Source organism: Monomorium pharaonis, chromosome 8 (assembly GCF_013373865.1).
Source record: "Monomorium pharaonis isolate MP-MQ-018 chromosome 8, ASM1337386v2, whole genome shotgun sequence".
In the NCBI taxonomy this organism is placed as follows: domain Eukaryota; kingdom Metazoa; phylum Arthropoda; class Insecta; order Hymenoptera; family Formicidae; genus Monomorium; species Monomorium pharaonis.
Window position 1 is genome coordinate 8,977,297 of NC_050474.1, and position 15,205 is coordinate 8,992,501.

General features: G+C 30.5%; 2 protein-coding genes and 1 long non-coding RNA gene across 9 annotated transcripts in view; 2 read left to right on the forward strand and 1 right to left on the reverse strand.

Annotated features, from left to right (window-relative positions):
* Nucleotides 1-7,571, forward strand: part of LOC105833817 (microtubule-associated protein Jupiter) — a 166,231-nt gene extending 158,660 nt beyond the window's left edge. For all 4 annotated transcript variants that reach the window (XM_036291375.1, XM_036291376.1, XM_036291373.1 and 1 more), the window contains one exon: nucleotides 5,498-7,571. In XM_036291375.1, the coding sequence (XP_036147268.1) occupies nucleotides 5,498-5,688 (191 nt within the window). In that variant the 3' untranslated portion in view covers nucleotides 5,689-7,571. The remainder of the gene's footprint in view (nucleotides 1-5,497) is intronic.
* Nucleotides 7,572-8,203: 632 nt separating this feature from the next.
* LOC105831306 (probable DNA mismatch repair protein Msh6) overlaps nucleotides 8,204-15,205 on the reverse strand; it is a 59,429-nt gene continuing 52,427 nt past the window's right edge. Inside the window, exons 19-20 of one of the 4 annotated variants that reach the window (XM_036291369.1) lie at nucleotides 9,016-9,167; nucleotides 8,204-8,843 (exon numbers count right to left, since the gene is read on the reverse strand). In XM_036291369.1, coding sequence (XP_036147262.1) covers nucleotides 8,583-8,843; nucleotides 9,016-9,167 — 413 coding nt within the window. In that variant the 3' untranslated portion in view covers nucleotides 8,204-8,582. Of the gene's footprint in view, nucleotides 8,844-9,015; nucleotides 9,168-13,216; nucleotides 13,256-15,205 lie in introns of those variants that run through there. The other 3 variants (XM_036291370.1, XM_036291372.1, XM_036291371.1) reach the window with 3 other exon arrangements.
* Nucleotides 13,262-14,677, forward strand: LOC118647122. The gene is made up of 2 exons (XR_004964435.1): nucleotides 13,262-14,033; nucleotides 14,104-14,677. It is a non-coding gene; the product is annotated as an uncharacterized LOC118647122 (long non-coding RNA).

Consider the following 15,205-nt stretch of genomic DNA (forward strand, 5'->3'; position numbering starts at 1 on the left):
ACTTAAGGAGAGTTCACTGTTCTCTGAATTTGTTAAAATTTAACAACATTGTATGTTTTTGTGCGTAGAACACGAATCTAGCGGAAAAAAGTGTCTGCCCCGCGAGATGAGATATTAATCGTTAAAGTTCACTATTTGACAGGTTATGAAACCTGTCATACAGACGAAATGTTGCGACTGAACATGGTCCCGTGGCCATATATTTTGACTGAAAAAGAATTAATATATTATCAGAAAACGCGTGGGCGGGGGAGGAGCTCCGCCCGAAATTTTTCCTAACCTAACCCACACATTTTAAAGTCGATATTTGGTTAATGTGAAAATATTGAAAATGAAAGCGTGGAAAGTCAAACCTATGTGGTACTGTACAAGCGTGGACGTCGTTTACTTTACGTAAAGCACTGATATCATGTGTCGTATTTGTAAAACGTAAAATAAACGACATCCACGTTTGTACAGTACCACTATTTGCGACTTTCCACGCTGTTCATTTCCAATATTTTCGCATTAACCAAATATCGACTTTAAAACGTGTGGGTTAGGTTAGAAAAAATTACGGGGAGGGGGTGCAGGGGGAGGGGTAGAGCCCACGCGTTTTCTGATAATATATTGATTCTCTCAGTCAAAATATGTCAAAATATATGGCCACGGGACCATGTTCAGTCACATTTCGTCGGTATAACAGGTTTCATAACCTGTCAAATAGTGAACTTTGACGATTAATATCTCGTCTCGCGGGACAGAGCGACACTTTTTTCTGCCAGATTCGTGTTCTACGCACAAAAACACATTGTGTGCGTGCGTGCGTGCGTGCGTGCGTGCGTGCGTGCGTGCGTGCGTGCGTGCGTGCGTGCGTGCGTGCGTGCGTGCGTGCGTGCGGGCGGGCGGGCGGGCGTGCGTGTGTGTGTGTGTGTGTGTGTGTGTATGTATATAATGTATTTAAATATAGTTAAAAGCATTAAAATTAACTAATAAAACTCGATGTGTGTTGGATGAATTGTATAAATTTTTAAACATTTAACGTCGTTTTTCTCAAAAACTACTGTTTTTTATGACAAAATAAATAGGACATAAAATATGCATTTTGATGAAATCTACAACTTTTGTTTAAAGAATTTTTAGAAATTCCCATTATTTACGAAAATAAATGGAAAAAATCATTTTTATGGTTTTTTCATGGTTTTCACCATAAAAATCAAATTTGCGCCAATATTCACTATCATATTCGTAATCAGCGCCCCTAAAATACGTAAAAATACGTAGTTTCAAAAAAATCGGAAGTAAGTCGTTTTCGGATCTATACCCAGAATAAGAGATTTAATGTACAGAAAAATTTTTTGTGATATTTGAATTTTTTTGTTTAGTGTTATTGAAATTCTGTAACCCTTTAGTAATTTTAACGACAATTTGGTGTTATTACATTATCACAGCTTTTTTTGTTATATATAATATCTGTGTTATATATAATGACTGTAATGATATTATAAAGATAGTCATCAAGAATACACCTATTGATTAGACAACATGAATGTATTGATTATTCTCTATTAAATGTATTTTTTGATATTTTATTTTTTAATCATTCTCTATTAAATGTATTTTTGATATTTTATTTTTTAATCATGTTGTGAAGGATTTAAAAGACAAATTTTCTACATATAATGATGAAATTATATGTATACGTAGATACTAATAAATAATGTGTAGTTTATAGCTATCGATACACATACATATAATGTATATTTGTATTCAAACAGTTTAATTAAAGATAAAACAATCCCCAAATCAGAATTAATTTGCTGCTTCGTTAAATTAAATAATACGGATCTAAACCTAAATTTTTCTAAAACTTCACACTTTATTTTCTTGAAAACTAAAACTTATTACTGAAAATCTCTTTATCCGGTCTCTCTACACATATATAACTTTCATCAAAATCGATTATTAATAGGTCTCCTTGTTGGATGTAGCTTTAACGAAACTTGAAAAAAGTAGTAAGAAATTCATTGGCAACATTGAATAAAAAATTTGTCATACTTTTAATTAATCTTTAAGGTATTAGAGAAACTTCTAACTGTGAAGCAGTTTTTTAGGTTATCATTTGCTAGCATGAAATTCATTACAACTTGCACTGTGCATGTGTATCGATAACCACAAATTATAAATTATAAATACACTTTACTAATATACAATTCATACATAAGTGGAAAAATATATTTTTTGCAAACTAGTGTTATTTTCAAATTTATATCAATTACATCAAAATTTTGAAATACTTTAGCAACCATTCTCCTTTGTATCGATACCGTGCTATTTGTGATTCGAGTGTTTGCGCCATATGTTGAACTTGAAAGTTTGACGTCACTCGTTAAGTGATAAAACAATTGATAAGACTTTTGAACAATTAATAATTATTTATAGCAAATCAAAAGTCAGCGGTGTCATCTCATAAAAGGAGAGAATATTTACAAAAATATTTAAATAATACATATAATGGATTCACGTTCGGTTGTCCATTTCAAATTTTTAAATTACAAACATTTTAGCCAAATCAGATTCATTCAAATTCATATTAAAGATTTGCTTAAGTTGGCTCGAAAAAAATTGTTAAATGATGTATTCAGATGTAAATGATTGACGAGTTGATATTAAACAAATCTTCATCCGTCGTTTCGCGTCTCCTCGTTTTTGCGGGATACTACGGTAAGTTTATGCGATCATGCTAAAGCGTAATAAATAAGTAACGTAATAAGTTCGTATATATTGTTATTTTTCTGTAGCTTATTACAGGTATTAATCTGACTTGCAGAGGATATACGAATTTGTTTGATTGAAGTGTGTGCTTAATTTAGCTATATAAAATTGAGCAACTCTTTTCGCTAGTCCTTATTCGATATAAACTTAGTTGATATAAGTTGCCTGTGACAATTACGGTTGTGACCGAATGAATTGAGGAATAATGTCCCAAAATGTATTAGAAAACTACATTTAGTGTCGGGTAAAATCTATCGATTAGTAATTAAGATTAAAAATTTAATTCTTGATTATAATAAAAATGATTAAAACTCTTTAGTTTCCTTGAAATAAGTAAATTAAGGATCAATCATTTAAAATCAAGAACAAGTCAATAACGATCAAACCGAATCTTAATGCTTAAATAATATTTTTTGTGTGATTTTATATCCTAAGGTAATATTTTTTGCAACAAATTCTTTACAGAATCTCGGGATTGGGGAATTTTGTAGATGCTTACTAAGCATATCAGTATTAATTGATAATCGATTTAATTTTGCGATATTAGTATTCCATTTTAAGAGTTGCACTTTGAGATCGAAAATAAAAGTGCACAGTTAAAAAAAATTAGAAAATTGCACAAAAAATATTATTAAACATTTAATTTCGCTATGATTATTGGCCCTTACTTGATTTTAATTGTTATATACATATACGATCTTATGTTAATTAATTGATTAAATTTTTAATTAATAAAATGAATCAATTAAAATAAATTGTTGTACATAATTGTGGTTAATTCATTTACATTGAAAATAATTATCACTGATTAAAAAATCAATTGTTAGTTTATAATAAATTTAAGTGTTAATTGATAGCTTAATAGCATTAATTAAGGTATCAAACAAAATAATTTATTAACTAAAATCAATTTGAATATATTTGTGATACGACCAAAATATTTTAAGTTCGTAATTGTTAATAAAAATTATAAATACCTCTAATTTTTTAAATAATATTAAGGGAATGCTGGAGTCGTCTGTTTTACCGATTGAACGTTATTATTTTTAATTAGGCCTATTTTTTTACTGATTTCATAGAATTAAAAATCTTTCTCCAAAATTAAAGTATAGACAATAACAAATAGTGCCTACCTATAATTTCATGTAAAAAACGAAAAAAGTTAGAAAATTATACTTTTGTGCAGTCGTCTCGTATCTTTCATCTGTAACACATAAGTTTTAAAGACTCTGTACGTACAAATAACTAGTACGCACTAATCTTATTACATGAAAGAACAATAAAATGCTTGCAGAAATAAGCTAGAAGCTTTGGTATAAGAAAAAAGTTTCAGAGAAAATTTCGTATATATGTGTGAGTGAGAAATCAGTCCGAGACGGTCCGGCAATAGAAACAGAGCACTAGTTTAATTCAGAGATTAATATTAATATATGTATTTTAATTCTGGAAAAGAATTTCGAAATCTATAAAAGAAATATATACGAAATCTCATAAATAATGTGCACGAATGACTCTACATTATCGACCTCGATCAAGTTTGAGAGGCAGTTCAGCATCCCCTTAAGAATTAATGATTAATATTATTTTTATTCAATTACGTAATATTTGACTTACTGAAACAATCGATTAAATCTCAAATATAGTTATTATTAATTTTTAATTAATCAGTTAAACAAAAATTTAATTGATTAGTTACTTATAGAACATCGTTTGATAATTAATTGCTTTGATTAATTATGATTATATATTTTTTTTGTAATTGTTAGTCGACTATTTTTTAATAAATTAATTAATTAATGGCCCAATACTTGTTGATTATATTTTTTAACGCTTATGTAATAATGTGAATGTGTACGTGATAGCAAGCATGTGATGCTTTGATGGTTTTGACTAGAATTTTGAAATCTGCCAACGTCTTCTGTCAGACACGTAGGAATGTAATTTATTAAATTCTCTCTTATCTATTAATCTCATTCTTGCGCAAGAGATTTTACTCCGAAGAAAAATCGACGTAAATAGAAAGACAGAGAGAGAGAGAGAGAGAGAGAGAGAGAGAGAGAGAGAGAGAGAGAGAGAGAGTGTGTGTGTGTGTGTGTGTGTGTGTCTATTCTGAATTATTTGAATGCTAGACATTTGCGTGTTTGATGATATGGAAATTAAACGTAGTTTGTGTGCTTTTCAATCTTTTATACTTGAGGTATGTCTGTCTATATGTCTGTCTCTAAAAAAAAATCTTTATAAAACATGTATTATCAAGATAACACAATTATTTTGTTATAAAACTCGATTATGTATAAAATGCCTTTATTTTCTACAAATAATCCAATGCAATTTATTCCTCAAAAAAATTTGGCAAATATTTGACAATTATTGATTACATAATTGCATAATGTGACCAAAAATACACAATTTATGTTCAAACGTTGCGCATCGATCATTAGACCTTTTTTAAAAATAGCGATGTATTTTGGAAGATAAAAAATCTTTTAATAATACTAAATAATAATAATAATTAAATTTTTCGATTACAGCCAATAGAGTTTAGTCGTTGATTAACTTTAAATAAACTTCGATGATCAAATTTTAAAGGACAAATAGATAATAGTAATTAAAGTTAATCACCATCAGTAATTAATTCTAGATTTCTGGAGAAAATATTAGAAGATTAAATAATCTGGATATTAGAATTAGTCGAGCTCTACTTATAACAAATTTACTAATGAGAAAAAACTTGTTTCCGCAGATGGCAATCCGGTAACCGGAATCGGCTACGCATCCGAGGTGCAGAAGAACGGATCGGTCATGCAGAATGGAACCGCCAGCTCAAATTCTAGCAGCAACGGCGAGAAATCAAACAACACGTCACCGGTGACTGTGAAGCCGCCGATGCGCAATCGCGTCCCACCTGGTGGCTATTCATCCGGACTCTGGTAAAGGACGATGTCATCACCGGGATCGTCATGTCCCATCCCATCTTCCCATCGGATGGGTGCACCCCAATTAATTCTTTCGGTTCTTTAACCCATTAAAACCTGCAATCCACCTAGAGCCTTCTAATCGTCCGTAGAGCGTTGCAAGCAGAAGAAGTTTATTTTGACACCATATACTTACAACGATTGATAATACTTTTTCTATGATTTTTCTTAGAGATATGAGAGGGAGAGGGGGAGAGAGAGAGAGAGAGAGAGAGAGGAGGGGAAGGGCAAAATATATGTGGGTTTTAGTGGATTAGCACTCTAGACATTATTCTCCTTCGCTTTATACTAATTCGAGGAAGTACATAGAAGTATACATAAAGAAAGAGTATATACTTTCAGCCTCTTAATTCTCGATGAGAAATTTTTTTGGCCTTCAGAGAAAACAGTAAGATTTTAATTTTAGATGTAACTAGTTCTTTCAAAGACATTTAGCAACGTTTGATGTTTATTGTCCCGAAAGGATTCAATAAAAGAGCGAGAGAAGTAATAATGAAATCATGGAACCCTAAATATTTGCAACACAGAAATGAGCTAGGAGTCGTGTTCGATCAGCAAATGATAGTAGAGATCGTATTTAAATAAATCGAGATTATATTTCCTGAATTTTCTAGATTTTAATCACGCATCCTATGTTCTATTTCACATGAGATTAAGAAGATTAATCATGCAAAATTAATTAAAATTGAATCGAGAAACAGAACAAAGATAGAGTAAAAACAGAAGTATCTCTGGATATTTAAGCTTCTATAGTTTTCGTCAACATAGAACAATTGCGCAAGGGTGAACATAAGATTTCCGGGTTTCTTGAACATAAATTACAGGTCTTTCAATTAATAACGGCGGCATAGATTTTATTGCGTAACTGTATTATAAGTATATTAAAGCGATCATCGCTGTGTATGATACATACCTTCTCGCGCCAGTCGGCGAACGAAATCGTAAATCACTTCGCTAGAAAGCATGATTTCCTATCGGCAACGATTTACATATAATAAATCATATAAATAAATGGCGCAGAACAAGTAATTCTTAAAAGAAGCAAAAGTATCTGTTTTTAAATGAAAACAGTAAGAAAATATCTAAAATATATAAGATACTTGTGATTCAACGAACTAGAGAACAAACCTAAAAAGGAAAGACATTTACGTTTAGTTTATATTTTGAAATATTTGTTGATAAGCGCGCTTCTTTGTTATATCAGTCAATAAATTAACTACAAAGCTTGTAATGTAACTCGAATGTTAAAATCATTGCACCCTCCGCAACATTTTATGATATTTGATTTGTTGATATTTGTCAACAAGTGTTTGGATATTTTTACTCGTGCTTTTCGAAATCCATGGAGCGATCGCGGCGTTTTGCTTGTTTCCAGTGTTGCGTGTCATTCCATTTAATCAAAGAAAGAGTTCATTACCTAGAAGTAAGGGCTAATGCGATACGTATATTCAAGTACACGCATACAGAAGAATACCGAGATTATAGAACTACAATTACTATATACGATGCGGCGTTTGATTAGAAATGAGAACAGGAAAAAAAATCGTTGCATTAATTAATCCTGCCAAGTGTCAAACAAATATATCGAAGAAAAAACATTAAAACAACACACATAGGATTATTAACATTTTAAATAGAATAACCGCGAATTTATAATAAAAAATAGGAAGGAAAATTCAAGTTGCGAACAATTGGAAACGTGAGAGGAATGGACTGAAAAGTAGCAACAGCGCGTTTGACAATGAAATTGCGAGATGGAGACCTCGGAGCTGTACATTAGAAATAGGCATGTGTTATGTCGAGAAAATAAAAAGTGTACTATATATAAACCATTAAAACCAAGTTTCAAGTGCTTTCTTAATCTCTCCGTGCCTTTTCAATCGCATGATTTATTGTGCGAACGATTAAAGAGAAGACCAAAAATGATTTTTGCTTACGAGATTTTTCTCGGTGACGTTTTGAGTTTAGTGAAGTTGATGAAGGAGACTGGGACACTGATGTAAACATATGATTGACTATCGGGGATCTCTCAGAATATCAAAAACAAAAGGTCGCCATTATTGCACGACACTCGATTTATTCGCGAAACTATTATTTATCTATTTATCGGTATTGTATACTTCTTTTCTCAATGGGCGACGGAGCAAGGCTCGTGCCTGACAAGTCCGACTCGTCATGTACTGGTCTACGTCGTCGCTTCATTTCTCTTCTTACTTATAATTGAATGTATTTATTTTATAGTAAAGAGCCATGCACATGTATTATCGTTTCTTCTTTCTCCACGCAAGGATTCTTACGCGGTCGTTTGGTGTGAGTTAAACATTGTAACACAGCATTTATATTCGTCATAAGTAGTCTTTTTATACTCTAGCAATGATTAATAAAAATTTTGTAAGCAAGACGTCTCGCCTCGTTTTTACCCAAACCATAAAGAACTAAAATACTCTATAAGTTTAAATCGATTATATATATGTATATTTGTAATAATTTTTATTATGAAAATAGATTAATATAGAATGTAATACAATCGAAAAAGTAGATATATCTTAAATGAAAATTACTATTACGTAATACATACGAGTAATATCAGTGAGCTTCGCAGACAGAAATAATTACAACTTTGTTTCTAAATAAAAAATGATGGATGAATTTAATTATATTCCTGTGTATACTGTTATTTTATCAATACTGTTTGAAAATATATGAAACAAAAAAGTCCATTTTCATACGCTATTCTTAATTTATCGTTTAAAAGATTCTTTGTTAAGTCGCAAATTCAACTGCAATCGTTTTTTTCAGTAATATCTTCAAAAATATTTGTACAAGTATTCAACATAAACTATATTTAATACGTTAAATGGTAGCAATGAGATTTCTAATTTCAATACTGTTGTTGGTTTTACAAAGAGCGTTAAAAACATGCTTATGATTAGTTTCCTGCTCTATTCTGCTGGCTATCTCATGCGCTCTCCTGGTAATTATAGATGATATGCCTGCCAGTCGAGCGGCATTGAATCCGTAGGATTTCGGGCATGCTCCTTTGCTGAGTTTGTACAAAAACGTTACGGTCTCTTGTGACACTTCCTCTTCCTCTTCTGTTTCTACCATGCATGCCTGAAAATTAAAAATGCGTAAACATATACAAAATGCACAACTAGTTCAAAAATTTTCTCAAAACATTAAGTATAAATATCAAATATATCAGGTGCAATAAATTAATAGTGTAATTATAATTTCTTATTATATTTTTGAATAATTCTATTTTAAATATGTCAAAACTTTTTACCATGTGAGCTAACGTGACTTCTTCATTGGTTTTGTAATCTTCAACTAAAGAATGATAATGCGTCGAAAACAACGTACGACACTTCAGCTTCGTCAATGCATCAATAACTGCAGCCGCTATTGCTGTACCGTCATAGGTTGATGTACCGCGTCCTGCAATAAGGAAATACTTTTTATCAATTTTCCACGTGATAAATAATAAACCGACAAGTTTTCCATAAGATTAAAAGACACGGTAGTAAAATATAAAAATCTTGCGACAAAATTATTACACAGACTTGACTACTAAAATAAAGTTCTAGAAATTAAATCGCGAAATTAAATGCTACGAGATACAGAATAATGTGTGAATGTTAATTTATTATATAAAAAATAATAAACATTCAATCCTGAAATTGGGTAATTTTTAATAGCAAGGATATCAAGAGACACGGTAGTGGTTCGCCAAGTGAACGCGCAGTACAAGATCGACTGTGTATCTATACTATAGATATATAGATAGAGCATTATCTATTTTTTTCTATATCAAGAAAAGTGAGTAAAGGGGGCAATTTTTCCTCCCTCACGCATGCGCAATTGATTTCTTTCGGCAGATTGTCATCGCTTAGTGTGCGAAATACGCGAATGCGCATGTACAAGGGAGGTATTTTTAGATAATCTTGATAGTTTATACATATATCCATAATTCATACGCGATTGGCGAACATCCGAGATTATCAAAATTTAAAAACTGCTAAGGGCTGATTTCATTAACTCCGGTTACTTTAACCGGTCGGTTATTCCATTGGAATTGATCAATCGCATTTGTTAATTTTGCTTAACAACAAATACGATTGGTCAATTCCAATGGAATAACTGGTCGGTTAAGGTAACCGGAGTTAGTGAAATCGGCCCTAAATCGATCAAATCCTAACTAAACTCAATCGATAGCTTGGATTTGAATCTGATGATTCAAGGATTCGTAAGCGACCCAAAAAAAAACTGTATATCATTTATGAGTTGTTTGTATTCAAAGATCTGAAGAAAAAATTATTATGTAATTTTCATAAATATTTACAATATTTTAGGGCCTACCGTACTCAAAAATTTTGTATTTTTCTAGTATACTGATTTTCGCGGATTCATGATTCTTCTTTCATTCTGACATGAATTTTTTTGTGGAAAAAACTTTTATACTTATTTATTTATGTAACAAAATTAACTAATAAAGGAAAATTATACCCTGTCAAATACTATTAAGACTTTTGCTGAAGTAAAATTACAAGAAAAAAAATTAATAAAATGCAGTATTTGGTGTTCAAAAAATAAAAAAAGACTTCAAAATAGGTAGTCGATATATTAATCACCATGCCGCAAAGGGTTAATCCTTTGTGTTACAGTGAGTCACCTAGAGACCCACCTATCTTTTTGTAGCATACATTTTTCTAATTATCGGTATTCTATAAAATTTTGTATATAGGGGTTTTGGGTCGCTGATTACAAATCTATTTGTCAGATTTTCGAAATTCAAGATGGCCGATACAATATAGCAAACAAAATTTTCAAAGTAATATTGATCAGCACAAAAACTGACAGATGGAGTTCTTGATGTCGTTGATTGAGAATGTATCGTTAGATTTACAAAATTCAAGATGACCGATTCAATCCTGTAAACGAAATCTTCAGAATGATTAGGATTCTAATTTCAGGATTTTGTTACATATATTATTTGCTATAAAATTTCAGAAAACAGTTGTTTTTTGTGCTCAAATACAGACGTACCTTGCAGAACTTACAAGACCAAAGTTTTTTTATTTGCCTTGTTTTTTTTGCATTTGCCTTTTTACTTTACTAATTCAGATTATGGGTTTGACGATACATTCGTAATTAACAACATTATAAACGTCTACATGCCTACTTTCATGCTAATCAAGCATTATTTAAAAAATTTTGTTTGCCATATTGGATCGGCCATCTTAAATTTTGAAAATCACAACGGATTCGTAATCAACAACCCCAAAAACCCTTGCATAAATTTGCATTAAGATTGATTTTCAAATTTTGATCCGCTATATTAGATCCGCCATATTGAATTTTAAAACTCTGACAACAGATTTGTAACCAGCAATCTAAAAAACCTTTATATATAAAATACCGATAATTAGAAAAATTCATGCCTTTTGTCAATTTAATTGCAAGTCCATATGATTGTAAATAATTTTTTTGTATAAATACTTTATTCGAAACGATTTATGCAAAATTTAATTGCGATTATAAATTTAGTTGTTCTGTAAATAAATAAGTAAACTTTATTTAATAAACTAACAAAATAACTAATCTCTGCATTATACAGATGGCTGGAATATCCTCAATAGTTACCAAAAACCAAGTTAAAAATATTAATGCAAAATCAAGAAATTTTTAAGTAAATACTTAAAAAACTCATTTTTCAAATTATACGTCAAAAAAATAATTGGTTTGTTTTTAATAGAAACAGAAAACCAAATATATATATATATATATAATTGATATCTTTAATTTCTTTTCGTAAAATATTTTTTTATCTTAGAAGATTTCTAATTTTAAAGTCTGTATATTGTCTTTTTTATTTAAGTAAATAAGAAAAACAAGATTATAAATGTGGCAAGTTGTAAAATATTCATAAAGTTTTAATACTAATTAATAATTTTATTTATGTAATACAATGATATTTGCATATATAACCACTTATTTATCCTTTGCTCCATAAGGCTCCGCAGTTTTCTTGGGAGAGACTAATTTTACTGTAATCTACAGAATATCCGCTTTAAAACTGACTTGTGCTTTTTTGCAGTTTCTTGTTTATTATTTAGATATTTTTTATCAAATATACGAAGAGATTTGTTTGAAACGCTCCGTTTAACCTTTGAGTCATGAATTATTATAAAAATTGGTTTTTCATGAAAATCAGTATATAGGAGTTTTCGGGGTTGCTAATTACAAATCCATCATCAGATTTTCGAAACTCATGGCAGCTCCAATATGACAAACAAAAATTTTGAAAAATTTTTAAATTTTATGAAAATCGGTATATAGGGGTTTTTGGAATCGCTGATTATGAATTCGCTATCAGATTTTTTTAATTTAAAATGACATATCCAACATGGCGAATGAAAAATTTTCAAATTTCATAAAAATCGGTATATAGGGATTTTCGAGATCGCTGATTACGAATCTAAAGTCAGGTTTTGAAACTTCAAGATAATGATTTAAGATTCAATGTGGTCACCGTAAAAAGTTACTTTTTTCTCCAGAAGTTATTAAACTCTTTGAAATTCCTAAAAAAGTGTGGACGAAATTGATGAAAATACTAGTGATAATAATAGTGAAAATGATGAAAATAATTTTAATGGTGCTCATTTTCAAGAATCTATACCTAATTTACATGATCTGGATGATATAGTGTTATTTAATGAAGAAGACTCGTAATTGTTCAAAGTAGTAATTTGTGAGAGGCAAGAAGATTCATGATAAAAAAACATCCCGATTAGTGAGAAACAAAGGGACTCACGATAAAAAAGCACCTCGATTAGTGAGAGGCGAGGAAACTCGCAATAAAAAAGCACCCCGATTAGTGAGAGGCGAGGACATTCACAGTAAAACCTCCGAGTTAACAAATAGATAATATAAAATCTAAAATCGTACTGTAACCTCCACGTGGTAAATTCTGGAAACTATAATTTTGTAGGCCAATATAGGCTAATAACAGAGGTATATATTACAATAACAAAAAACATGCTTTGTTTGCTAAAAATGTTAAATTCACTATTAGCAACAAATAATATGTATCTATTTTTACAAAATTTCAATGAAATGTTATATCCGCTATGTATGATCCGCCATTTTGAATTCGTTATTTCGAATTTTAATATCAAAAAATAAAATTAGCGATTTCTAAAACTGTTTTATAGGCATTTCCATACTTCTACAAAAGTTAATCTTTTAGTTTTATAATTTTGGCACAAGTTCTCAGGGACGTTCTCAGCCCACGATGCATTGCAACAAAATCTTACATAAACTCTTTATCTTAAATCTTATAAAATTGTTTATATTACTTTTAAATACAATGGAACAATCTGTAATTCTTTTATAACAGAGACAATCTATGATGAACATTATGGAATTTAAAGTATAATACTACAAGACAAAAATTATGTATACATTGTTATTGCAACAAATATTACCACATTAAATGCCACGGTCGAACTGCACCGTTGAGACGCCTGCACAGAATGCAAGATTTCAGATTCAAACAATAGAGAAAGAGATTGAGATTTTTACAACAAATTCTTTAAAGTTTTTCGCAAAGAGGGGATCATGGGCGTCCGCAAGCGTGACACTTACTCTCCCCTCCTCTCCCTGGTAGAGAGTCGGATTATCCGATTAATTAAATATCAATTAAATACTTAATTTCAAACTTTTAAAAGTTTATTTTCTTTAATTTACAAAAATTATTTACTTCAAAAATTTTTAATTTACTTAAAAAAAACTTCTAAATGATTGAATTCTTAATAAAGCACAAAAAATATAACAAAATTAAAAAAAAAATTTGTTTACAAAAAACTTTTTCGACTTACACCTACCCTGTCGCGGTGAGAAAGCTTTAATCATGAGGTCTGTTCGCGTCACATGCCCCAACATGCTCCTATTCACCCCAACGCACTCCAATACGTTAATTCCGATGACGCCAACCTATTAGAATGCGTTGGAGTGAGTAGGAGCATGTCGGAGCATGGCGACGCGAACAAACCAATGGTGTAAGAATACCAGGTGAACCATTCCCGTAGATGCGCAGTAGTCTAAAGTAATAAAACCAATCAGCAATGATCCAGAATGCAAGAATCCAATATAGTTGCATTCAGTACATCGGAGTGTTCTTGAGCGTTCCTATGCGATAGCCTGAGTATTTTTGTGCAATAATCAGAGTGTTCCAGTGCGACAGCCTGCGTTATTGAGTAAAACCAAAACTACGAGCAACATTAAAAACATACTGTAAGATCTGTAAGTGATTTTATAAAAAATATAGCTGTGCATTGTATAAGATGTATGTAGCAGTCTGTATATATTTCAGAGTGTCCTGTGCGCGATAGTCTTGTAAGCAAAGCCACAAATCACATAAAAAATACTTAAGACCTGTAAATGTATGCAAATAATACGTAATTAATTCAACATTTTAATTTTGCATTCTGGGCCTTTTTTTATTGGCTCACTTATACGTGACGTATACTGACGTCATGGCATCATGCGCAATGGTTCACCTTGTATCTTCACACCATGGCTTTAATACTACAAAGTATATAAGTATAAATCATACATTTGTTGATCTAAATATTTTATAGTATGCCCTCTAAAAAAATCCTGTGGATGCCCTTAAAGCGGATATGTACATAGTTTTTAAGCATCAATATCACTAAAAAAATAGATTATTAATTTAATATATTGTAATATTACATTCTGGTACAATTTAAGTAACTTGGTAACTAGTAACTTAGTAATTTAGTAATTGTTTTTACAGTTTATATATATATTTTTTTTATGTAATTCAGCAATTACTTTCATATAGTTCTTTGTTTTATTTATTCATAAACATAATTTGCGTACAGCAGAATGATATATTTTCGAAATATAATATCTATCATATAACATTAATGTTGGATCTTTACTCTTTAGCCCTGGATTATTATGATAATTTTATAATGAAGTTTACCTTTTTAGAAAAATATCAATCCTAAAATTCTTAAAATAACTAAAACTTGTTATATAAAAAATTGCACATCAAGTATAATACGTAAAATATTTTAATAATGTTAAAACTAAAATTTTCTTGTTTAAATTTAAAATAGCAATATATAAATATTACAAAAAATAATACAAAAGCAACTAAAAAGTAACAATTCGTAAATAAATAGAACTGTAATTTACTACTTTTCAGAATCAATAACATGTAACGGTAACTTTTTGAGAGAAATGAATCAAGAATAAAATATTAATTTATTTACGAATTCAGATGCACCAGTGGCGCACTAGTGCGCCCTTATTTAGTGTTTCGCACTCTGTTGTTTGTATTCAGAATGGAAAACACTAAACTACACTAAACGAGGACGCACTCAGTATGCACTAGTGCAGTCCGACTGAATTCGCCATTAGTTACTTCTACAAAGTAACTTTCCCAA